The sequence below is a fragment of the Anarhichas minor genome, unplaced genomic scaffold (genome assembly GCF_050575085.1).
Source record: "Anarhichas minor isolate MPS153535 unplaced genomic scaffold, ASM5057508v1 ptg000045l, whole genome shotgun sequence".
NCBI lineage: Eukaryota > Metazoa > Chordata > Actinopteri > Perciformes > Anarhichadidae > Anarhichas > Anarhichas minor.
In genome coordinates this window covers 4,200,202-4,225,077 of record NW_027466491.1, presented here as the reverse complement: position 1 = coordinate 4,225,077, position 24,876 = coordinate 4,200,202, and the positions used below count along the sequence as shown (strand labels likewise).

The 24,876-nt window shown below is 44.6% G+C and overlaps 1 protein-coding gene across 2 annotated transcripts in view; it reads right to left on the bottom strand.

Annotated features, from left to right (window-relative positions):
• wnk1b (WNK lysine deficient protein kinase 1b) overlaps window positions 1-24,876 on the bottom strand; it is a 77,588-nt gene that overhangs the window by 36,179 nt on the left and 16,533 nt on the right. For both annotated transcript variants that reach the window (XM_076111370.1, XM_076111371.1), the window contains exons 3-5: window positions 7,970-8,142; window positions 2,684-2,904; window positions 1,309-1,466 (exon numbers count right to left, since the gene is read on the bottom strand). In XM_076111370.1, the coding sequence (XP_075967485.1) occupies window positions 1,309-1,466; window positions 2,684-2,904; window positions 7,970-8,142 (552 nt within the window). The remainder of the gene's footprint in view (window positions 1-1,308; window positions 1,467-2,683; window positions 2,905-7,969; window positions 8,143-24,876) is intronic.

Below are 24,876 nucleotides of genomic sequence, written 5' to 3'. Positions count from 1 at the left end.
TGACCGTCTTATTAAGCTGAACCATCACTAAACTATGATAAAGAGGTAGTATGCCTAGTTGTTATATGCTACAGTGAACATTATATCACAACAGAGTTTCTGTCAGTTTCAGAAGTGTATTTCAAGTCACATGTTGACTTTGTGGGAAACGGAGGGTGGAAGGCTGTAAGGGTGGATTAGGCATGAAAGGAAGCAGGTGACTGGGACACCCTGGGGTTGTCACAAGGCTCTGTGTGTGTGTGTGTGTGTGTGTGTGTGTGTGTGTGTGTGCGCGCCAATAACAAACACAGGCAACTGAAGGTGGTTGTTTGACACAATGTCTGGCTGACTGAATAACAAGATCTGAGAAGCGTAATGCGCTTTCACTTTCAATTTATGAGATTACTGCTATGAAATTATAACTCAAACACATACACACAAACACGGAGACCGAGGTCACGACCATAATCTCATTCGGCCGTGTGATTTCAATTTTGTGCGAGTGAGACGAGGCGAGACGGACATATGGATCGGAATATACTGTCTGAATTTATTCTGCGCATGAAGTTCTTTTAATTAAATTGAAAGATTCAGAGAGATGACGGCAGACAGAAAGACAGAGGACTGGTTCTGTTCTCTCACAGTGGTGGTTTTTCGTATACACATTATAGGGGAGATGAAGAGAAAGAGAGATTTCTAGTAAAATCCTCTGGTCCATTAACCATCACTGCCAGCCTCCACAAAGCTGAACTCAGTCCTGTGAGGAAAGGAGGGAGACAGCTCTCATCTGCCTCTGTGTGTGTGTGTGTGTGTGTGTGTGTGTGTGTGTGTGTGTGTGTGTGTGTGTGCGCGTTGGGGTCACAACCTCAGCAGCACTCAACTTAAAACAGCCTCTGATGCATCTGTTGTCCACTCCATCTGTGTTTTGTTCGGATTTTGTTTTTCCACAATGTTTCCAGCCAACTGTCAAAAGCTCAAAGTGAATGGAAAGTAAGTGCATTTCAATCCATTTCTATTTTTTTTACCGTACATGCGTCATATTTCCCTTCATTTAATTTCAACTTTGTTGTTTGCAAGACTGACTAACAAGTGCAAAAACACGGTCATATGGCTGGATCTCCCACAGTCAGTAAACAAGTATCAGAGGAGAGGCAGAGAGAGTCGCACGGAGGAGGGAGGAGATTACAGACAAGAAAGGACAAGCAGGGCTGTTGAATGTCAGAACTCGGTGTCTCCGCAGTGTAACTTCATTCACAGCTGAGGCATCCAAAAGAAACAGTTCCCCCCCCCCCCCCCCCCCCCCGTACAGTAGAGGAGAGGCCAACTTACACTAGTGACCCGCTTGTAGATCTGGGCAGCGTTCTGACATTCAGAGTAGGGGTACTCTGAGGTAGCCATCTCCAGCATACACATCCCGAAGGCGTAGACGTCCACGGATTCATCGTACTTCTCCTCATACATCTCTGGAGCCATGAACTCTGGGGTTCCTGATGAAAAAGGAGACGGAAAACAATTAACCCTTAGATAGAATTAAGGTCTCTAAGTCATCATGTTAAACTCAACATGGTACCTGTTACGTAACAAAATATATCTGCACACTGAGGTTTAAATAAACAAAGCTGGAAAACAAACTGGCTCAGTCAGTTGTAACTAACGCATACTAAAATGATTGGTAGAAGACTAAAAATTCCCCAAACACAGCTGGGAATTGTAAATTACAAACTCACTTACTGGCAGCCTTGTTGTGCGTGTGTGTGTGTGTGCACATGCATGCGTGTGTTTGCGGAAATCTGCAAGTGTCCAAATAGTTGAGGTCTGTCTAATTGCTACAAAGCAGCTGTGAGATTTACAAAGCGCATCATTCTCGTCTCAAGTGCATGAGAATACGCACAGTAATGGTACTTGTGGGCGAATACCAGAATATCTGTGGTTAACAACTGAATGGCAGCCAAGTTATATGGAGCACAGCAGGCACATTTTAACTCAACTTCAGTATAAATGTGTGTAATCTATGGGGTGTGTGTGTGGTGTGTATCTCCAGACAGCTTAATTCCAGCTTAAAAACAGACTGACTGACTGACGAGTATTTCACATTTCCAAATACCTGCGGTTTGCTTTTAAAACCAGACATTTCAGAAGCAGTAGGATTAATCGACAGCAGGCGTGTGTAGTAGGACACAATGTCGCCGTGCTCATGTCTTTGCGTACACCTGACAGCGTGTGTGGACGTGTGTGTGTGTATAGTGATTACTGTTGAGGCAAAGTCACATGAATGATGTCAGTTGTTTAACTTTCTCCACGTTCGCAGATCTTAAAGTTTCACATAGATATACAGCTTTATGTCTGACTACAAACCTATAGGGCTGGGCGATTCAATATGATAATTTATCATCTTTCAGTGGAATTCTATCGTGATGAAATATATATTGAGATATTGTGATGCACAATTACGTCGTCTAAATTGCTAATATGCACATAATAACTCAAATTTGTCCGAAAATCTCATAGTTTTGCCCTAAATTCTTAATTAAATGCTATAGACTATATAATGGATAAGCAGAAAACATGCTATATGGTGATATGTATCGTTATCGAGATATGAAATGACCTACATCGTACCTCGCCCAGCTCTACAGACCGGTGTGTGTGAGATGTTAGAGGTGAGGAACTAGGAACGAGTGGCTGTGTACAGGCTGGTTCCTACCTATGACACTCTTGGCGAAGGAGGCCCTCTTTAGCGTGGCTAAACCCAGGTCCCCGATCTTCACCGAGCCCGTGGGCCCCGTGATGAAGATGTTGTCGCATTTCAGGTCCCTGTGAATGATGGGCGGCGTTCTGGTGTGCAGGAAGTGAAGGCCTTTGAGGATCTGCCTACACCACGATCGCAGGACCTTGATTTTCATCACCTTGAACCGCTTCAGGTAGCTGCGGAACAAAGAAAAATCACACACACGCACAAACATGTCATTCAACAATGCTTCGTTGGGGATTAAGTGTACACAAATATACAGAGAGCAGCCATGTATCCTGTTCAAGTGGCATTTGTCCGCCAGCTAAGAAAACAAAGCTGCCCCACTATGCATCTCATATCTCATCTGTAGCATCACGTCATTGAGGTTCAGGGGCTCTTCTAAAGTGTTTTGAATGTATTGCACAGTAATTGTATTATGGCAGGACACTGAAAACCATCCACGAGGGAATGAATTATTCCAAAGCAAAGCACGGAGGGCCCGACGATAGCCAGATAAGATGCAGCAACGGAAACACGGAGAATGCTTCAATTAAAGATGAAAGCTTACAAAGCAAAGTGGATTACTGTCAGACATTTCCATCTTAAAAACAGAAGGGCCCTAAATACCCACACAAACGTGAACGAATGTGCGCATTAAAAACACACACGAACAAAGACAAGCCGTTCTGGCATCCGCATGGTTAGAGACTGACATCATGACCAACAAATGACCAACCACTGGAATACTGAGACAAACAGATCTATGACCTTATTCTACCTTTGGAAAACAGACATCTATTTTAATCCACGTACAAATATGTCGGAAAAAGCCTGATTCCAGAGAATGACCAATGCAAAGTCAAAGAACAGCCAGTGCTCATGAGCTTCATTCAGCGGGACTGAGAGCATGTTTTACACTGTTTGTTTGCCTATTTGACCATTTAGAAAGGCAATTCTACTGTATAGAACAGCACAGACCCACACCTGTGTGTGATCTGGAGTCTCCCTCTAGGTCACATGTCTTTGGAAACCCTCACAGGATTACAGGGAGACCGATGCAGGAATTTTCACTGTGTTCAAAATGTATTTCGGTTATCTGCACCACAGCGCTTCCAGATTGAACATCTCCTTCACTTTCAGTCAAAGTTAAACACGCAGTCGGTTTTTATTGAATTGATTTGACGAGAAGGCTCCAGTCAACACTTCTCTTGAAGAGCTTGGAGAAAACTCATCTGACTATCACTCTTGATTAGCCAATTTAAACTCGCTGCTCGAATTCTAAGCAAAGTGTTTCCAATTTGCTCTCATCAGCTGGGGACGCGTCTGCCTCAGCTCTTCAGCTAAAGCACCAAGCAGCACCAAGGACAGGCAGGGTTAGTCGTCCTCTGATCCTCTAGAACAGGGATACTCAACTCGCTTTGCCCGGGGGCCACTTCTGCAAAATGACAGGAGGGGCCAGTTAACACACAAACACGGACGATTATCAGAAAGAAAGAAAACAACAACTCATCTCTTCCAAGGACTTGAGGACTCGGGGCTTAGCCCGGACCTCTGCTTGGTATGTGCTAATCTCCCAGCATCACAGCGGGCAGAATAATTTGATTTGAGCTAATTGTTGTTATTTGTTTAAGCACTTTGAGCTCAAAATCATCTCATCCTTTAATCCAGTGGTTCTCAAACTTTTTCTGTCAAGACCCCCTTTGATGATATAGGAACATTGGACGACCCCCCCCCCCCCGCAACCCGACCCCAAATTTTTCTTGGTTTTTAATGAATTGCATTATAATGCATGAACTGTATAAAATATTTTTATTTCTTTCTAAAATAAGTACATATCACTTCACAGTTTATTCTTCAGTTTGTTTAACTGGGAAAAAAATAGCAATAATAAAATATATATAAAATAAAAAATATATAAAATAATTTGTAAATACAATTAACTTAATTTCAAACAAAGTGCAAACAACATATACTGTATTTCCTCACATTGAACAGCAGGTTTTCTCAAACAATAAAATAACACAATTATGAACAAGGTGTGCAGGTCTACATGGACCATATTATTTTGTGATCATATTCCTATGTATATTCCTATTCATATATATCAATCAGTGACTGGTGTGGGCTTGCTTTGCTTTAAGGATTTTGTCAAAGCGGGGTTGCTGGTTGGAGATAGCTACTCTCAGTTCATTCTCTCTCTCTCCCTCGCTCGTTCGCGCTCTCTCGCTCGGGCGCGCGCTCGCTCTCTCGCTCGCGCGCGCTCGCTCTCGCTCTCGCTGGTTTTGCCACAGTCGGTCTGTGACATGAGCCGCTCTGGTGGCGTGGTTGGAACACAGTGCATGTCACGTCGGTTATTTTATATTGTTTTACCGGTGTATGTGTGCGTCTGTGTGTGTGGGTTGGTGATGAAGCCGCGACCCCCCTGTAGTACCACCGCGCCCCCCCTAGGGGTCGCGACCCCCACTTTGGGAACCACTGCTTTAATCTATTCACTGCATTTAATTCAATGTCCGAGCTTATTTCACACAGCTCAAACAATGGTCCAAGTGAATAGCCGGCAGCTGACTGAACCGAGGTCTAAAAGACTCCTTTTTAACTCTTTAAACCTCATTTGAATTCGTCTCTCCTTGTTGCAGGAGCAGCAGCATGCTACGTAACATACCCTTCACAACAGAGGCCACTGAATGACAACCAGGCCGGCAGGCAGCATCTCTGCTGACCAGTGGAATCAAAATAATCAACATGCATTGTGTCCGCTCTTCTGTCCTTGGCCTGCGATGAACTCTAGCTTGATCAGGATTACTGGCCCACCAGGTACAGTCAACTGTGAACGTCAGCATTAACAATATTCAAATTCACAGTCAGTCAGTTCCATACCAGCCACAGAGTATGACCACATGCTCTCACCGTTCCTCTATATCTTCAGAGGTTACGCAGAGGAATTTATTAGACATCTGGCTCGATTCACATACGTTTGCCTTCAGGGCACTGAACACAGACAGAAAGATTATCTTTTGGGGAGTTTTTAAAGTGACCATAAATCAAAATGTACATCTGCATAACTTGAGCGTTCACATTAAAACCTTACAAATGCCTCTTCCTCACATTCATCCCCATCTCTCGCTTTTATTTCAACTTCTCACATATCTGTTCAGAAACAGCGCTCTGGTCTCCTCTTCCTCAGTCTGCACCTTCCTCCCCTTTACCTACCTGCCCTCCTCTGCCTCGCCTGTCTCCTCCGCTTTCTATGTCTCGCTTTCTGAAGTCGGAACAGTGTTGACAGAGAAGGTAAACCATGTGGCTTGCGCTGCTTGAGTGACACTGCACAAAGCATCTCTCCAACACACAATCACTCAACCGCGCTCTCTTTTCAACACGCATAACTAAATGCATAGATACATCTTTGCACTGTGAGAAATGTGCAGATATACATAGATATACAGTATGTGAACAGTACATACGGTACTTGTGCATGCATGAACAGATAAGCAATTGCGCACACACAGACACACACACACGGACACACATACTGTAGATAAGGGGCCTCTAATACCCTGAACCCATGCTGGTCAGTATTTCCATTCTCACCATCGCCCTCCCTTTCCTATCAGTCCTCCCTCTCACCATCCCTACTTCTTTTTTCCACCACTTCAACACACACACACACACACAACAGTTCCTCTCCTTTCCGAGTCTTCATTTGGATGGCAGCCAAATCCCTGTGCAGCCTCGATCCTGTTCATACATTTCTCACTATTTTATTAACCAAACAATACAATCAGCAGATTAATCGTCAGGTGGATCCTGAATATTAGGTACTTGATGTATAAAGTACAATGTGATTGTTCACGGTGGTAGGGAATTGTAAACTATTGTACAGTACATGCCCTACTTAACTTTGTTTTTGCATTCCGGTGACTCATTTTGTCCAAGGTCTTGTCTGAAAAGTAAATTAATAAAAACCTCTCTGTTATTAATTCATATTTCCTGCTTTTGAACTGAAAAGTCAAGAAATATATATCTTTGATTAACTGTTATGTGTGAAACATGCTGGATAGATGCAGGACGCCTGCATTTGTTGAAGTTATGAAGCAGTCTTCCAGTGGAGGGTGCTACTGTCCTTGGTAGTGCTGTGCTGCTGGATTAATACCCTCTGTGGTCACAGGTGGTTCATTGGTTTGTCACTCTGCCTTTAAACTGGATTTCCACTTTTTAATTTGACTATTTGTGCGTTTATCTGCCTCTTTAGCCGACTGTCTCACGATCTGCTTCTCAGACCGTTTGACTTCCTGTCTCCCTCTTTCTATGATTTAGGATAAAACTCAGTCTGGTCATCCATCCACGTCTCCCCCTGTCTGCCCTCCCCCTCCCCCCCTCCCCACATGCCTCATTTGGTTTCTCTCCCTCTGTCTGTCTCTCTGTCAGGAATGAGAGGAATCTGCAGCAGAAGCAGCAGCTGGCAGGTGGGCCGATGTCCCACGATGCACCGCGTGGGGCACGCCATGCGCCACAAGCCTCACATTTAGCCTTTTATTGTGTCAGGAGCTCAACAATCACATTCGCATTCACAGACACACATCTATTCTGTACAGCAGAGAGACCGGCATGCGGGCGCGGCCTGGACAATGACAGCCACAAGTGCGTCAATACTCCTGTGAATTTAGGGGAGGGGAGGGCAGACGGCCCACAGATATAAAGCGTGCCGCACACAGAGAAAGGAGTCTCCCCGTGATTCCTGAGCTTTCCCAACATATTGGGTCCATTGTTTTTCCATACATGCATTGACGGGCACTCAGTCTGACACATATACACTGTAAATAACACAGACGCATACTATACTGCACATGTAATGAGTCAGACACGCTAGCTGACCCACTAACAGCTGCTCTCAGCACTGAACTCCGGCTGGGAGGTGATGTGCTGACGACACCGCAGGCTGTTTGAAGTCAAAAATAGAGAAGTATTGTTTCGACAGGGAAGAGGAGGCAACAGGTGTGTGTGTGTGTGTAATTTCTACATTTCAACAAAAAGCTGGAAGTGAGTCATCATCTGTAATGACGGTGCGCTTCAGAAGCAAAAGGAAAAACAGGTATGTGTGCACGTGTTTGTGCATATTACTTGCAAATTCATGAACTGAATACTTCAAAGGCACCACGAGTCTTTGTTTTTCATGCCAATAAGTTACGTTTGGACATCTTTTACTCCCACGGTCACTAAACTAACATTTTGGAAACGTAATGTTATCTCTCATGAACTCACGTTTTAAGTGTGCCAGATGTCATGAGCTCCGTGACCAGAACAATACATTTCTTTCCTTTGCACGGTCCCTCCCAGGAGTCATAGAAGCGGACAATGTTAGGATGCTGGAGACCCTTCAACATCCCGGCCTCCTCTTTGAAGCGCTGGCGCTCAGACTTGGACAGCTTGCGATCCTGCACACGAGACAGAAGAGGAAAATAAGTCAAGCACAGATACAAAAAAACAACAACAACTAAGAAATATTGTTCATCGGAAAATCTAGAGGGCATTTACCCAAACAAAGAGTGAGTGAGATTAAAATCAAATTAAGCTGGAAGAGGGGTGGAGAGGAAAGCTAATCAACAGAGGGAAATAAACAAGTTAGGTAGAGAAGAGAGAGCACAGGAGGAATGCTTACAAAACATCAAACGCCATCTAAACATGCTGCCAGAATACAAATGCAGGTGAAATATGAACGCAGGTGCTCTCAGAAAATGGTGCCATATAGAGAAGGATGTGGAAAGGGTTAAAACAGCAGACGGTTTCCTTTCATCTTAACTCAAAGAAGCCACAAACCTCCGATAGAGTGAGACTGTATTAGAGGTACATGGTGACAAAAGTGATTTATGAATAAACTGGTTTGACTTACCGCAGGAGGCAAAGCAAGTTAAGTAAACTATTAGTCTGTTTTTAAATTTACTTTGCATTTATTCCCCTTTACTGTGATAACTCCAACATTAACTCACACGCGTGACGTCTACTGTATACTGTAGTCACATTTGAGAGGCTGGAACCAGTGGATTTGCATCTTTGCTTAACTTGTCACCGATTTATTTTATGACAGAATATCAGTTATGTAATATAAGCTTTGGTGTTGCCGGCTGCTTCTTTTCACCTGCCAGTGAGCAGCATCACCAGGAATGTGTACCAGGCGTTCCTCTGCCCTCTATGTGAATGATCCCTCGCTGGCTTCCCACCAATAAACACTCACAATTCCCTCCTGAAACACTCGGGTACAAGCTGCTACTTCCTGTGTGCTTCATATTTGTGTTGCTTGGATGTGAATCGTGGTCTATAACATTCACGGCGAGCTTTAAGGGAGTCACTAGTGGTCGGAGCCACACAGTGCGACTAAAACAAGTTACGGCGGACATTCTTCCATCCTGTGGACGACCAGCTTCTTACAAACACAGACGGAGTTTAATGGGCATTCCAGCTCTAGCACCGATACCTCAATAAACATAGATGTGAAGTGCAGTGTGGCCTTGTAAAGAAGTGTGTGTGTGTGCATCAACATGTATAAAGTAATGCGTTCAACTGTGTCTAGCCTGTGTATTTCTTTACACATCAGTTTGTACAAAATTACTATTTTGCTGTAGGCATCACTTTGTGCTTGTGTATCCGTTTCAGTGTGTGTGTGTGTGTGTGTGTGTGCTTATTTGCGTTGTCTGACTGCGTTTCCTCACCAGCTCTGTGTCTAACCGTAGTCGACACATTCAGCACATCGCAGCCCCGAAAATAAACAAAATCAGTGCTGCCAGCTGACAACGACAAAATAAGGTGACAACACCTCAACACTCAAAGGATGTAAGCCCAAATATGGTTGCAACGTCCTCTGTGACATTCAATTATCAATTTATCTACGCAAAAGTCTTCACGGGATAACCTGTAGTTACAAGTAGGTTCCACCACATGTGGGAAAAATATGAAGGAGATGTTCCAATTAACCTGGAACAAACAGAAGTTTGTGTTTTCAGAGGAACTAATGACACACATCCGGAAGGTTTAATGATGTCTGTGACCCTTTCAGAGGATGAAAGACGAGACAATGCTGCAGACAATCACAGGCAGCAGAGCAGCAGGATTGACACAAAGACTGTTTGTTCTAAATATAGACGACAGAATAACTGAAAACACAGAGTGAGACCGCAGCCGCAGCGTTTTATATTTCATTTAAAGAAGCAACTGGATTTCTTTTAAGGTGACGCAAGAGCAGACGTTGGAGGTTTGACTCCTACTCCTGGCAACATTATCAGGATTATCACCACAGCAACCAGTTTTAAATAGAGGTCCAATGAGGGGCCCCTTGCATCCAATTCAACTGTTTTGTCTTTTTGTTTTGTCAGCATCGTATTGTTTGATTTGCGTACTTAATTTGAATATGGCATTAAAAAAAAAAAAGCATCCAGCGCATTAGCGCAAACCATCCGAGACGAAGCTCAGCATCAATCAATCGTCGTGTTTAAAGCTACAGTGCCACCGAATCCCACAATACTGCGGTATACAGTGGTGGTACTATCGAGTGGGCATCTAAACAATCAGTCAACATCCACACCACAAACCACGGGAGATTCCGCCAGGTCACGTCTTTTTAATGATGTAAAGCTTTTAGAAAACCTTGTGAGCTGCTTCAGAGATTAGGACAATCTCTGAGGTGATGAGCTCATGTTGTCACATTGGATAACATGGGGCCTCATCTATATCATATGACAGAGGGGGGGGGGGGGAGAGAGAGAAAGAGAGAGACAGAGAGAGAGAGAAACAGAGCGAGAAAGAGAAGAGAGAATCTGAAAGCTTCGGTATGTTTTAAGTGCATTAATGTGTGTGTGTGCGTGTGCGTGTGTGTCATGGCCCATAACAGCTTATCCCTTCATCCCGCAGCAACCACTTCCCTGATGATGGCCCATTAGCAACGGACACACACAAACATCCGTGCATGTGCTCACCAAACCGCGCTGCCCATTCTGTTTCTCACGTGACGCTCTGGGTGGTCACATGACCATAGCCGTCTGCCACCTGACTGACTGGAAGCCAACGCTCCGTTTCCCAGCAGCACTTAGGAGAGACCCTGACCACCAATATCAGTGCTAGACTCCTCCCTCGGGGCACTAGAAGATTACTTCTCTCCATCTCTCTCTCGCTGTACTCGTCTCTCTCTCTCTGAGTGTGTGTCTCCATAGTTGTGAGCGGGGGAGAGCAGACAGCAAGTCTAAGGGGGCTTCCTAATCCATTATTAATGCTTCTCCATTCTAGTGGATAAATGGGTACGCTGCTATACAGTAGAGGCCTTGTAGGAGGCAGTAAATGCATATCTAAAAAAAAAAATGTTAGCAGCTTTTTGAGTATTTAAGAAATAAATCTGATCCGTGTGCACAAGTCTCTCTGTCTGTTGAGTGAGTGTTTTCTTTCTCTCCATCCCTTCTGTTCTGCTCCGAGCTGCAAAACATCATGAGACTTGAGTTTGTCCGACTCAAAAATACCCTCTCGCTCTCCACCCGAGCCTCTCTCTATTTCTCACACACACACACACACACACACACACACACACACACACACACACACACCTCTGCAGGCTCTTATCTGCACAAACAACACAAGGACTTCTCACTCTCTGAGCACTCTCGCTATCCTCCTCTCGCCTATCCGAGGACTTGAAAGAAGCGTCCTCTACATCGCTGCACGAGTGACAGCTTCATGTCTGACTGCCCCATTTCTGTTGTGTAACAGCCAACTGAGGACACACATACACGCACACAGGCACACGTACACCCACATGCACAACGAGGCAGCCAGACAGGAGGCAGAAACAGAATATCGGCATTAATGCAGCTTCCTGCAGAGAAGCTGAAAGCGTATACCCTCTGATCAACTGGTCTAGTCTGGACATCCCACTGGGCTTTTGCACTCGGTGATCGTCTGCTCTCGTCTTCTCTGGGCTCGTTGCACCCCAGCGAGCGCGGAGCACTCGCAGCGCCAGATGGACGGAGGTTGCAACAGAAGACAATACTGCGAGTGCCAGAAAATGCTGACTTTAAACACAGACATGGTGAGCTAGTGCTACACTGTACTACAACAAATACTATTGTATGGTTATTTTCTGTGTAGTTTCTCAAAGGAAGTTGTGCCAAGTTCCTCATCTCTCCTGGGGACAGTGGAAGCCTAAACATAGCATACATGACTGCATACATGATTTGTCTGTTTCCTTTATAAAACAGCAATTTGTGTTTACATAAGAGAAGCAAATCCAGAAAAGAAGAAGAAACTGTTTTGACAACCTCAGCAGTGGGAAATTCACAAAGTTATTTGTCATGTTGACCAATAGTTGAGCCAAGTAGGTTTTAAAATACGAGGAAATTAGAGTTCACGATGCTGCCAGTCAGGTGTTGAATATCTCAGTGTTTAAACTTAAGCATTTAGAGATCATATGGTTCTAAAGCAGATGATGAAGAAGAGACTCTGTCCAAAGTCTGCAGCTGCACCCTGAACAATACAATTATGAGTATGAGTGGGAGGGTTTTATTAAGACGAGCTGCAGATGCTTTAAGAATTACTGCACAAAACATGCAAGATCTCATAGTTTCACCTTAAAAGTTATTATTCCAACACACAGCAAACAACTGGCAGCATACTATTCTTTTATTTGCCATAATGATGAAACCCTTCTTAGAAACCCAACTCAACTATAAACTTCTCGTCCCAGTTTCTCCAGAATGTGCTGCCGACCCACTTCGATGTTCCTCTGATTAACCTTTTGAGTCCTGACCCAAATATTGAAGAATGCCGCTCTGTAGCTGTAAATCTTGATCACATTAAGCCTGTCGGTTGAGTGAATGAGCCGAGTTGTTTCTATATGCAGTAAAGACCTACAGTGGCGGCGGATGGGGGCACATGTAGGGGTGGTGGTGGTGTGTGTGTGTGTGTGTGTGTGTGTGTGTGTGTCCAGTGTGTTCCATTGGTATGAAGCCAGAAGTGTCTCTCAGACCCCCCACACTCTGGAAATACTCTCCTGCAAAGAACCACAAACCCCCTGCAGCACGCACACACACACACACACCTCATAAACATGTGCATGAAAAAGACACAAAAACCACAACCTCTCCAAGACCTTTACCACAGCTTGTTATGGTTAGCCAGCATATGAGGGCGGGAGGGAGACAGAGGGGGAGAGGGGAGAGGGCATCTGTTCTGAATAAGAATGATTGAAAAGAGGATGAATAAGTTCCAGCAAAAGTCAGAGGGGGAGAGAAAGTGATGGAGACTGACCTCATCACTGATACAGACATTTCAGCAAACCGAAGGAAACAGAGATTTGAGTTCACTTGTTCACAGCCTCCTCCCACACCCCCCATGTGTTTGCTTCATCTTCTCGTCCTCTTTCTCCCCCTTCTTGTTTCTCGTTGCGACTGCCTCGCTTCGCTCTTTGTCTCTCCATCATCCCCACCCCTCCCTCCTCATCCTTCTTCTTTCGTCCTATTTAGGTGGTTTTTGGTTTCCCATCAATCACCACTCTACATATTGCAGTAACCAGGGCCATGTGTGTGTGTGTGTGTGAGTGTTGTAATCTGACCTATAGCTGTGGCTGAATATCGGTTGTTTCTGTAGTAAATGTAGTGAGATACATACACTTTGGCTTTCCTTATGCATTTCCTTTGGAGATATGTTAATCATATACAGTGACAAAACACAAAATAATAAACGTGTATAAATTCCTTAAAGAACTACATGTGATTAAGTGTCACTCTTCTGTGGGAGGGACTTATTGATCATTTTTTCTTCTTTGTCTGATTCGTAACAGGCACAACAAACAAACCCATTCATCAGGATGGGTTCAATAACAACCTCAATGTGTGTGTGTGTGCGCGCATGTTGTGTACTCATGTGCGTTAACAATAGGTGCCATCTCAGCCTGCCGCTCACTGTGCACCCTATTGTCTCATCTCACTGTGCAACACACACACACCATGTGCCAATGCAGTCATTACTCTCTGCTGTGCTGGTCACGCCTCATCTCCCCTCCTCCTCGCTCATCTCTTTTTTTTCCACTCCTCTCCTCTCTTCCTTTCCTAACTCCTGTTACTCTCCTCCCTTCCTTTCCTAACTCCTGTTACTCTCCTCTCTTTCCCATTCACGGGATTCCTCTACAACGCAAGCAGGATGCATTTCAAAAGCCGTCCCTCTCTCCCACATTACACCCTTCAGCTCAGCCACTTGATCCAGTCGTGTCGATCCAAAGGAAATCTGAGGATAATGAGTGGAACTTCCCCTCAAAAGTGTTAATCCCTAACAGCAGGGAAATGCCATGAGCAAAAGTGATGACATGCCAGGCTTCTATAGTTCACAGTAGTTCTTAGTTAAAACACGTCTGTGTGCCCGTCTCTAAACCAATGTAATCCCCAAATCCTCAATCAGCTGAGCCAACCTGTTTGTATCCAGGACTGTAATAAAGCTCTATTCACGGGTTGTGGTTTGATTGAAATGATTAGCGACCAACAATGGCCCCCTTTGTCGCACCAACAGGAAACAAAGATCTAATAAAGTTATGTGAAGAAACCAAGGATCCAAAGTTTTCACGGTCAACGGGTTACCACAGGGTTGGTCACATTAAAAGGCTTCATTATGACATTAGTATTTCAGGAAGATTATCAGGAGTAATAGGCTTGGAGGGGTCTGACTTGGATAGAATGTGTTTGTGAGAGAAAAAGGGAAAATGGAAGCTCGGGATATTTCTACAAGAAAAGAAAATCTCATCTGTCAGAATAAGGAAGAAAAAACGCCAAGAAAGAGAAACATTCTTATGGATATGCAACGAAACATTTATTCTAAATGCCGGTTTGAAATAAATAAAAAAAAGTAGCATCTACATTGATCGATCGGGCTGTAAAATGCTCCTTGAAATGTAACGAAGATACATTTGAAACATGACATTGGAAAGAAATGGCTGTCACATATCAGCAACCCTGCCTGCCCTGAGGCTCCCAAAAGTCTTTTAACTTCGAAGAATTTGACCATTTTTGCAGAGGAGGCCAATCGGGGCTGAATCAGCTCGTGTGTCATGTTTGTCAAGTGTGAATAAAGCAGTTGTATTTCTATGTGCAGCGCATTACTATGTTTTTTTTTGTGTGAGTGTGTGGGGAGGAGGGGGTAGTGTGTAAAAGGTTGCAGTCTTAATATAGCGTAGGCCCATCTGCCTCTATTAACATGATCCATTTTAAAATGTCTACTGCTCAGATCTTTGAATCTTTTTTTTTTCACTTCCACGACATTACATGAAAAACAGCGACAACACAAGGAAGCAACTCTTTCTGCATCGCATATACTGTAGGGGGGGGGGGAGGATCATGGATAAAGTCCCTTCTAAGGCCCACTAAAACACCAACAGATGCTACCGGGTTCATCCACGTGTGCCTGTTGCTACGCGGCGTGTGCTTCTTCCGTGCACGTCTCCCTGGATTCCACAGGGTGTCCATGACGTCCCGACACCGTTACAGTAACCGATGATCCGACAGTGGGTCAGGCCGGTGCAAGAGAGTCCCAGATAAAAACTATTACATAACTTCAGAGCACTATCCCTTTACACTCCATTAAATCAAGGCCCACGCTATTAACGCCCAGGCTGAACTCCTCAGGTTTCCCTTTAAAGATCATCAACAGCCATCAACATCCAATCAAGTAACAGCACTCCGTGTTCCCAGTACACTGCTGCAGAGTATACGGGTGCTCGACTGGAGTTATCAGCTGGAAGTCACAAACTTGGTTCACAGAGTTTTGGGGGGGGGGGGCAGTAGTTAAGGAGGTGGAGCCGATCAGAGACATGAGGAGGTGACAGAGCCAACAAGCTGGTGAAGGACAACACATCGCCGCTTGCTGCTATTCTACTGATTGACAATCGGTGGCAGGAAACACAGCATTGTTTAAAACTGTTTTGACATAAAAAGTAGTTTTTTTAGGTCACAAACAGAGAGGAGAGTAAAAGCATGCAAAATTTTAAAAAAAAGTGCGTGAGGAACATTTAAAGTGGTCAACATTTATGCTCCGTCATCATAACGACCACGTTATAGAGAGTAGCCAACCGTCTGTTTACATGTACACAGTGTTGCTTTGGCACAAACACACACCGACTCCATGAATACTACATTCACTGCGTCTCCGATGTGCGTTAGTGTTTGTGTGCGCTACTCCTCCACGAGCCTCTGAGGTTGTCAACGGATTAACAAAAAACCCTGAAGAGAAATATCTCACACACACACAAAAAACACACAAAACTCTACAAGTCCCATCTATACAATAAACATAAAAGGGAGGATTAGCTCATGGCAAGAGAAGAGGAGAGTGGAAAGAGATATGAGAGAGAGTGACAATTACCGTATTTTCCGCACTATAAAGCGCACCGGATTATAAGGCGCACCTTCAATGAATGGCCTATTTTAGAACTGTTTTTATATATAGGGCGCACCGGATTATAAGGCGCATAGAATAGAATAGCGTCGTAAGCGTGTCTCTTGAAAGGTGCCATTTTGGGGTCTTTATACACACAAGTGGTGTTGGACTAGGAGTAAGCACAGTACCGGTGTTTACCGCGGTGCAGCTTTGTAGTTTACCAGTCGTACTGAAACATTTTGACAGAGCGCCGTGTACAACCAGTATGGATCAACCAATTAACCAATTGATCCATATATAAGGCGCTCCGGATTACAAGGCGCACTGTCGTTTTTTGAGAAAATTAAAGGCTTTTAAGTGCGCCTTATAGTGCGGAAAATACGGTAAGTGATTTTAAAAAGAGGGAGACAAATTAAAGATTCCAGAACAAACAAGTTAAAACATCAAACGTATAAGACAGCAACCCTGGTTCCCCTCCATATCTCCTTCAGTGCTCCCGTCTTCTGTCCTTTCCCTCCTTCTCACAGTGGCCTATATTTCCTCTGCAGCTGGTTAGTAACTGATTCAGGTCTGCAGCTCTGACGTGGTAATCAGAGAAGTTTAAACAGATACAGGCTACCGATAGAGCCGTGCGCTAGAAAATGGAATAATCTGTGACAGACGACTGGACGGGTTCCAGAGAGGTCCAGCAGCCACATGTACGTGTGTGTGTGCGTTTCTCTGTGGGTTCGTCTGACTGGTTTTGTTACATGCAGGTTTTGGGGTTAATGTGTTCCAGATGAGAGTCCATTACTGCCAAAGCAGGCCCTGCTACAAGACATTAGCCTAGTTTTTCTTTTTTCGCATACTTTTTCTCCATGTCTCCTTCTCAGACACTCACATGTGATTTGAAGCAGACGTATTCAAACGAAAATATATGTCAACATCTGTTACGTTATAAATGATGAAAAAAAAACTAACTTTGTTTAATTTCCTTTTCTTCCGAGACAATAAACATATGTATAATTATGGAGTTTATTCAGATGCAGACACCGTGCACACATGAAAGACAAAACAGGGGAGGAAAGCAGAGGAGGCGTGAGAGCAGAAGTGACGACGGAAGTGAGGTTACAGGAAGAGGAAATGGGCATATTTGTCCTCTGAAGTCTTTCCTGTTGGGACGACGCACAATGCAGAGAATGTTCCAAACTCCGCCAGATCTCTCTCACCGTAAACACACACACGCAAAGTGAATCACAGCCCGCAATTTTTGAATAGTGAGATTTACCAGAGCATTTCGAGGAAACTAGAATGTGCCGGCCACAAAGCGTGGTTCGATAGCAATGACGGTTTCCTTGATGGCTGAAGTCCAGCCAACTGTGCAAACTACAGCATGGAGACAGAGGAGAGGAGACGAGGGAGGCAGAAATGGGGGTCGGATTGTGTGACACTATGATGCAATAACTGTTCGAACATCATGGGCACACACACACACACACACACAGTGTAGGGTTACTGCAGAGGTGCCTCTCTGTCTCAGTAATGCCTCTCTAAGAGACAGAATTGTCAATGTCACAAGGACCGAGTCAGTCTGAAGCTCCCTGCCTTTGTCGAGGAAAACCACTGCTTCACAAAAATGTTGGACGGGACGGGAGCGTTGCTGCTGCTCGATGACAACTTGGGCATCACAGTTAAGATTAGATATAACGGAGTGGACGGAGGCAACAAGAAGCTGGAGAGAAGGAGGGCAGACTGGGAGTTTTTAGAGTGAAAGTGAGAGAAATGGAGAAATGTGTTGGGAAAGTAAAAATAGGAGGCGACAGGGAGGAGGAGGAGGAGGAGGACAGATGGGAGCAGAGCAGCAGATGTTATTGGCTGATCAGGAAAAAGAGCACAAGAGCTGAAAAAGGAGGGAAGAAAAGGGATGTTTGAAGGAGGGATTTGAGGAGGCGAGGGCTCAGAGGGGGGAGACATGAGAGGAGGTGGGAGGCAGGACAGCCCAGATAATGAGCTGTCAAATTGAGACAAAAGCTGAATTGTAGAACTTCATAATGAGCTTCATTCTCAGGATATATAAGTGTAATGACGACAACGAGGCCACACTAATGAGACGACTACACCAATTCACACACTGTGTAACAACCTGTTACACCGAGATAACCACAAGGCCCGATTACAAGTCTTAATAAAGACATTCTTATGAAAAGGAGAAGATTAAAAGGCTCATTCAGGAAGCGACGGGAATAATCGGTCGTTCTTAGGCGTGAAATTAGTTTGTTCTCCGAGTTGAAAAGGTTTGTTCCCATTATGTACAGTAGCTGCTATCGTATATTTAAGAAAGTTTGAGCACCAATTAGTCCCTTGCAGTACCGAAGACAACCTTTCACATTTCATATGTCATATTAGGCCTCCAGGGTTTCAAAAGTGACCTCAACACAAACATTTCTCTAGCTGCTGCTCTCAATCCACATCAACCTGAGACCCGTCCCGACCCAAAGCTCCTGAATCAGCCGTCTCTGCTGTAGTGTGATGGTTGGCAGACTTTTCTTATGAGCTGGATACTTACAACAATGTACAGCTCCGTCGCCTTTTGAAAGGAGACCCCGTAATTAATCACACAGTACATCTGGCTGCAATTACCTTTACAAAGACCTGCACAATAGCGGAGCTCCTGTCAATGTCGCTGAAAAAAAAGTCACGCAAGTAAGAGGGCAAACACGCGTGATCCATAACGTAGACTCATCGTGTCTGTAACCTATTTCACACCTGAATAAGGCGTGTATGTGAGGGGAGGTATAAGAGATGTCCAACTTTCTTTCCTGGGAACAATGACAACAATGAGCGATGACGATATGATTTATAGGCCTTAGTTATAACACAATTGCTGCTTAAAATAGCCATACAATGAACCACGACATCAGGGAGTCGCTGAATAAGACGTTAGAGCAACGACTGCATGAAGGGAAAACGAGACGGGCTGTGAAAGTTGCGGGTTTCAATTCCTAGTAAGGCGAGTAAGCGACAAACGCTTTAGCAGCTGTTGCAGTGGAGTTTCTCAGAGGCAATGTTGTTTATGTAAGAAAGAGCTGTTAATAAGTTACATAACGGCACCAAGAAATCACAACAGACCCCAGTAGGCTGCAACTGAGGATTATTTTCATTATCGTTTATCCTGCTGATTATCTTCGCAATTATTAAAGCTTTCATTTGGTCTATAACATGTCAGAAAATAGTAAAACTAAATGTCAATCACAGTTTCTCAGAGCCCAAAGAGGCCTCTTCAAATTCCCAATAGGGGGGGGGTGCACAAACAGACGAAGAGTGAGTAATGTCAACAGAAATGCCTCTACTAGGCTTTCTGGCTTAGGCTTTCTGGCCCGAGATGAACATGAACACACACACGCACACACACACACAACGCTGCTGGAGGTCTATGAGAGGTCAGAACAACAGGGGAGAAGCCAGAGGCAGGAAGAAAGGAGCTAAGACAGTTTGAGAGTGAGGCAGAAGCAGAGTACGAGGCGAACACACACTACACAGTACAATGACGCACAGTATACCAGCCCGACTGCCTGTTCAAACAGTTTCTGGGGGGGGAAAAGCCCAGGGGAGAAGAGAGAAGTGTGTGCGTGTGTGTGATGATAGGATCTATCAGAGCTACAACTTCAAAAGACTTCCCACACCTGTCCATACTAAGTGCCGTGCCAACACACATGCCGCAGCATCGGTGTGTCCGGAGTGAATCGTTCGTTTCTCCGATTAAAAACCTGGAAGAAGACGCGCTCTCTTGTTACTGTAGCTACGAGAAGATGGAGTCCGAGCAGGGCTTGGCGACATCTGCTGCAGCTCAGGAATGGGTCTTCAGGCGACACTTACTGTATCACGGCCGCAGGAAATCTAACTAGGCCTGCTCTGCTGTCTGAACCCCCCCCCCCCCCCTGACCTAGTAGTATGTCCTTTCCATTTCCAGCTACACTGTACCGCCAACAAGGAACGAACTGTTGCCTATTTAGAGACGTAGAACATGTTGTATTATATAATAATACATGTTGTGATATCGTTACTTCCTGAAACTTATTTGTGCGACCTCAGAATCAAACCTGGAACCTGTAAGGTTTTGGGCCAAGCTCAACTTCCCCATCCGGAAAAACATAAGTCATACTTTTATGTGGCAATATTGAAGTTTATTGCGTGCAAACGTGATAGCTTAACAATGCAACGGTGCATTTCTAATCTTCATAAATCATTCTCCGCGTACCAGTGAAACAGATTCAGTGACAGGTGCTACTGTGACTCCGTACAGTGCCCTGTTATTATCTAGATCTATATCAATAACCAACGCACTCGTAAAAAAAACACTTCAGGTGTGCATGGGTTGAGTCAGCCACTGTCTGTTTATCTGTTGAATAACTGATACAGATACCGAGCGTATCTATTTCATCAACCAGTGGCTCTGCCAAGAGCTGCCATGGTGGTGACCGCAACAACAAAGGTTACAGCGACTCCAGGTAGTAGAACAATAGAGAGTATCTTTAAAAGGAAGGAAGCGTACAGTGTACAGTATACACAAACAAATGTTTTAGTTTTAGTGTGCATCGAGTACAATATTTCTCCAGCTATGAGGGAAAGGTATATGAAGAAAAAAAGAGGAAAAAGAGGACAGAGGACAGAAGTAGAAATGACAGAAGGGGAGTAGAAGAAGTAGTAGAAATGATCATGGACTCAGAGAATCAAACTCCCGACAAGGAGTTAAATTTTGAAACTTTACCGCCCGACCAGAACTACCATTTCAAACAGAACCTCTAAATAGTGATGTCATGGATAAACTCAGCAGAACCCACATGAACCAATGATTTAATGTTACTGAAAACCAAAGCGGTTGCCTCGTCAGTTCATCCCAGGGTCAAACAATGATGAAGAAAAATCATTAGTCTCACACACACTTACCAGAAATGACTATGAGATTGCACGCTCACATCCTGTGAAGTCAGCAAAGAACATCGGACATGATTCATGCGTTGGGCGAGCTTTCCTCTCCTTTTCCTTCTTCTCCTTTCCTCCTTCTATCCGTCTCTCCTAACCCATCATCATTCAGAGGGGCTCTCGCCCTTAAGACCCCAAACACTGACCTCACACACCCCCTACCTAACTACTTGTGTTTCAGGTATGTCGGCGTATGAATGCATTGATGTGAATGGCTGCACGGTTACTCTCTGTTTGCACATGTATGGAACTGCACAGATGTATTTACATAAATGTGTGCACAGTATTTGCAGTCAGCGTGAAAGCCATCTGTATATTAAATCAGCTATTATGAGCATTTACTAAAAAGGCAAAGATGAAGTCAGGCCGTCTGCAGTGAAAATACAGACGAGCTGGTAGAACAGCAGGATTAACATGACGCATGTGCATGGTAGAAAGCCATTAAAGCAACCACTCCTCTTAAAACAGGGGTAGCATTTGAACTGCTTAAAAAATGTGTTCATTTAGAAAGTCTAAATGCTCTAATGGACAGAGTGGCTGCCTGCGTAGTCCGTCCAGCACTTTCACGTTAGCTCGTCTCTGTCTGTCTGTCCATTCATACAACATGAAACATTAAATAATTCATTTCACATGTTTTAATTAGCACTTTTTACACAAACTGTGCACATGATCAGCCACACTTTGGTCACACATTAAGGTTGCCACGTCTCTACAAAGCGATGAGGTTGTTTCCTTCTAAAACAGTTTTGTCTGCCATATTGTTCTTTCATATAACCGTCTGTGTTTTCCGTCAATGAGGTAGGAGAAATAGACTTCTCTCCGCTGTACACACCGCTGACAGATGTGTCTCCGTCTCTCTCGAACTTGTTGAGAATGACTCGCTGATACCGGCTTCACATGCAGACGTCTAGCTTCCCTACAACCAGTTTACTCCACGTTTGATCACCGAGCACAAGAGGAGTCTGAGTTTACGTGGGAGTTTAAAGAGGAGACTGCTTGATGAATGGAGGCCATGATTATTCGTGGCCTCCATTCATGCAGCACACACACACACACACACACAGAGTTTACTGGGGTGAAAGTAATTTGAATATGATCCAGGTGCCTTCATGTGTGGAGAGAAGAGGTCTCGTCAAGAGACTAGCGAAGGTAAATAAAAAGGCAGAACTAAAATATGAATCATGTGCTGCTGTTGCTGCTGCCAACACCTCCAGCCCACGAGACTGCTATTTATAGACAGAGAGAGAGAGAGAGACAGACAGAGACAAGAGCAAAATGGTAGCACTGAAGAAGACAAGTTCAGAGACAAACAGCGTTAGACAGAGAGGACAGCAGAGCAGGAAGACTGAGTGAAAGAAGAAGAGACAATAAAAGCAAAGCAGAGAAAGAATCGGTGAAAGAGAGGGCGGCAGACAGAGAGAGTAAATGAAGAGTTGGACGGAGAGAATAAAGAGATGGACCAATGATTGTGCAGCAGACTGAGACCAGGGTCGAACTGCGGCCGTCTGGAGGGTGGATGGAATGACAAAGCAAAGTAAAAGAGGGGAAGACGTGTGCAGGGAGCGAAAAGAAGAGAGAAAAGGGAGAGAAAAGGCAGCCGGCCAACACAGAACATGAGACAGCTGTAAACTAAAGTCAAATTCATACCGTTGGCTTGGGCGATGGTTACGTGCCCATTCTCACACACAATCAGCTATTGCTCAATATTTGACCAAACCACGCAGACGGATTTCTCAGCAATCTACGGTGAGAGCGGGTTTTTTTTTTCCCACAACTGCAACAGTGCTACAGATGTTGAAGGCAGACTTCCAGCTGCTAAGAACATGGCGTGTGCACATGATGTTACAGCAGCAAAAGCAGCAGCATCAGGAGCAGTTCCATTGCACTTCATGTGGTGATTTATATCTTTTCCTTCTCTCCCGTCTTCATTCCCCTCCGCTGCCCCCTTTTCACCCCTCGTGCGTCTACTTCTTCTCATCCTCCCCCGTCCTCGCTTCAAGCTACTGAGCTGAAGCAGAGGTAGTGTTTGGGCTAATTAAGGACATCCCCCCCCCCCCCCCCCCTCCCCTCCCCCACCACCACCACCACCACCACTGCAGTCAAAGCAGATTTTGCTGTTTCGCCAAAAAGGAAGCCTTCTAAAGAGTTTAGAGTTAAATCCCCCCCGAAAATGTGCTGGAAGACACGCTTAGCAGAAACGCCAGCAGTTCTTAGCTCTTTTCAGCTCACGCCGCAGAAACAAGGCCAGGCTCTGTTGCAACACACAGTACTACACAATGCTTACACATGTCACATTTCTTATAATGCTTACAACCGTTCACACAGACTAGTAGCATGTACGTACAGTATCTGTTCCGATGAAAAGTATCGATAACATCCTCGCAAGGCCAAGGACACATATCTTGTTCAATTTTAACAGAGTCAATTATGGTTAAGAAATTGCTTGATACAGCAGATGACTAAAGGGTTAACTATAGTCAAAGCTCTGCGTCAATCAATCTGTTGGAAGCAAACAAAGCAGTGTAAAAGTGCACCAGAGCTATGGAGATGGGCACACAGGTAGCAGATAGCTGGTGGCTCACCGCAATATCAGATATACGCTGAACAGACAGAAATAGCTCCGTGCAGAGTGTCTGTGTGCGCTAACAGCAACCAGAGTGCGGATGTGCTGCAGACCGTGGTGTGGTTTAGTGCTGCCTGCAACCTAAACTGCAATGCTGCAAAGTTAAGGCGCCTTTTTTTTTTTTTTGGTCACCTTCTCGTGGCTCTGGCGCACAAAGATACATACAGAGCATTAAACGGCAAACGCTGAAAAAGCCTCCCGATAACGAGCTGCAGCTTTTGAAGTCCTCGTCCTACTTCTCCGCTCACCTATTAGCATCGTCGGTGAGGAAATAGAGGCCAGCGAAGCCGCAATATGAATAGAATTCAGGATACGATACTGAAAAGCGGAAGCTGACTGCATCAACACCCGAACCTGTTCGTCTGCAAACACAGCCACATGGCGGCGCATGCATGCGCCGCCACCTACAACACAAACACACAAACGGTACAAACAACAAGAGACACACAGAAGCTCAAGGATGCTTACAGTTATAATGACACACCAGGGTTTAGTATGTGGGTCTGTATACACGTTTACCTCAATTCATGGAACTAAACTGGTTAATTGTAACATAGAAATTCTGACATTTGAAATAATTCATCTGTGAGAGGAAACAAAGCAGCAGCACTACACGGACGGCTGTGAGAGCTGCTCTGTACTCCGGGCCGGGGAGCATCTGGATGTTGAATATACAATGAGGCAGACAATGCCTAAAGTACACAGGTTGAATGGGACTACCATCAGACCACAGGGGATCCACAGTCCATTACCTTCCAAAGCTGCCCATTAGCTTCCTGTCTCACTCTCACTCACCCCTGTCTGTGTCACCCTGACTTACTCTCCCTCCGTCTGCATCACTCTCTCTCTCTCTCTCTCTCTCTCTCTCTGTGAACATCACACACAAGAGAGGAGATAAAGGTAGAGACAGGAAGGGCGGATGAAAATTAACCTGAAAAGAGAGTGTAGCATTTGCTCAACACTTATCTCTTCATTGAGCTTTTGCCTTTGTTATTGACCTTGAATGGCTTTGTTTTGGTCCCATTTTTGAACTAAAGTTTGATTATGTCTCACGGTCACTAATCCATAGCAACTAATAGAGGTTTACACGTTCATAGATACACTTTAACACTAAATACAGATGTAATCGACACTCAAACACACCAACTAAAGCCCTGAGACCAAAAGCGATTAAGCAATTAATCAA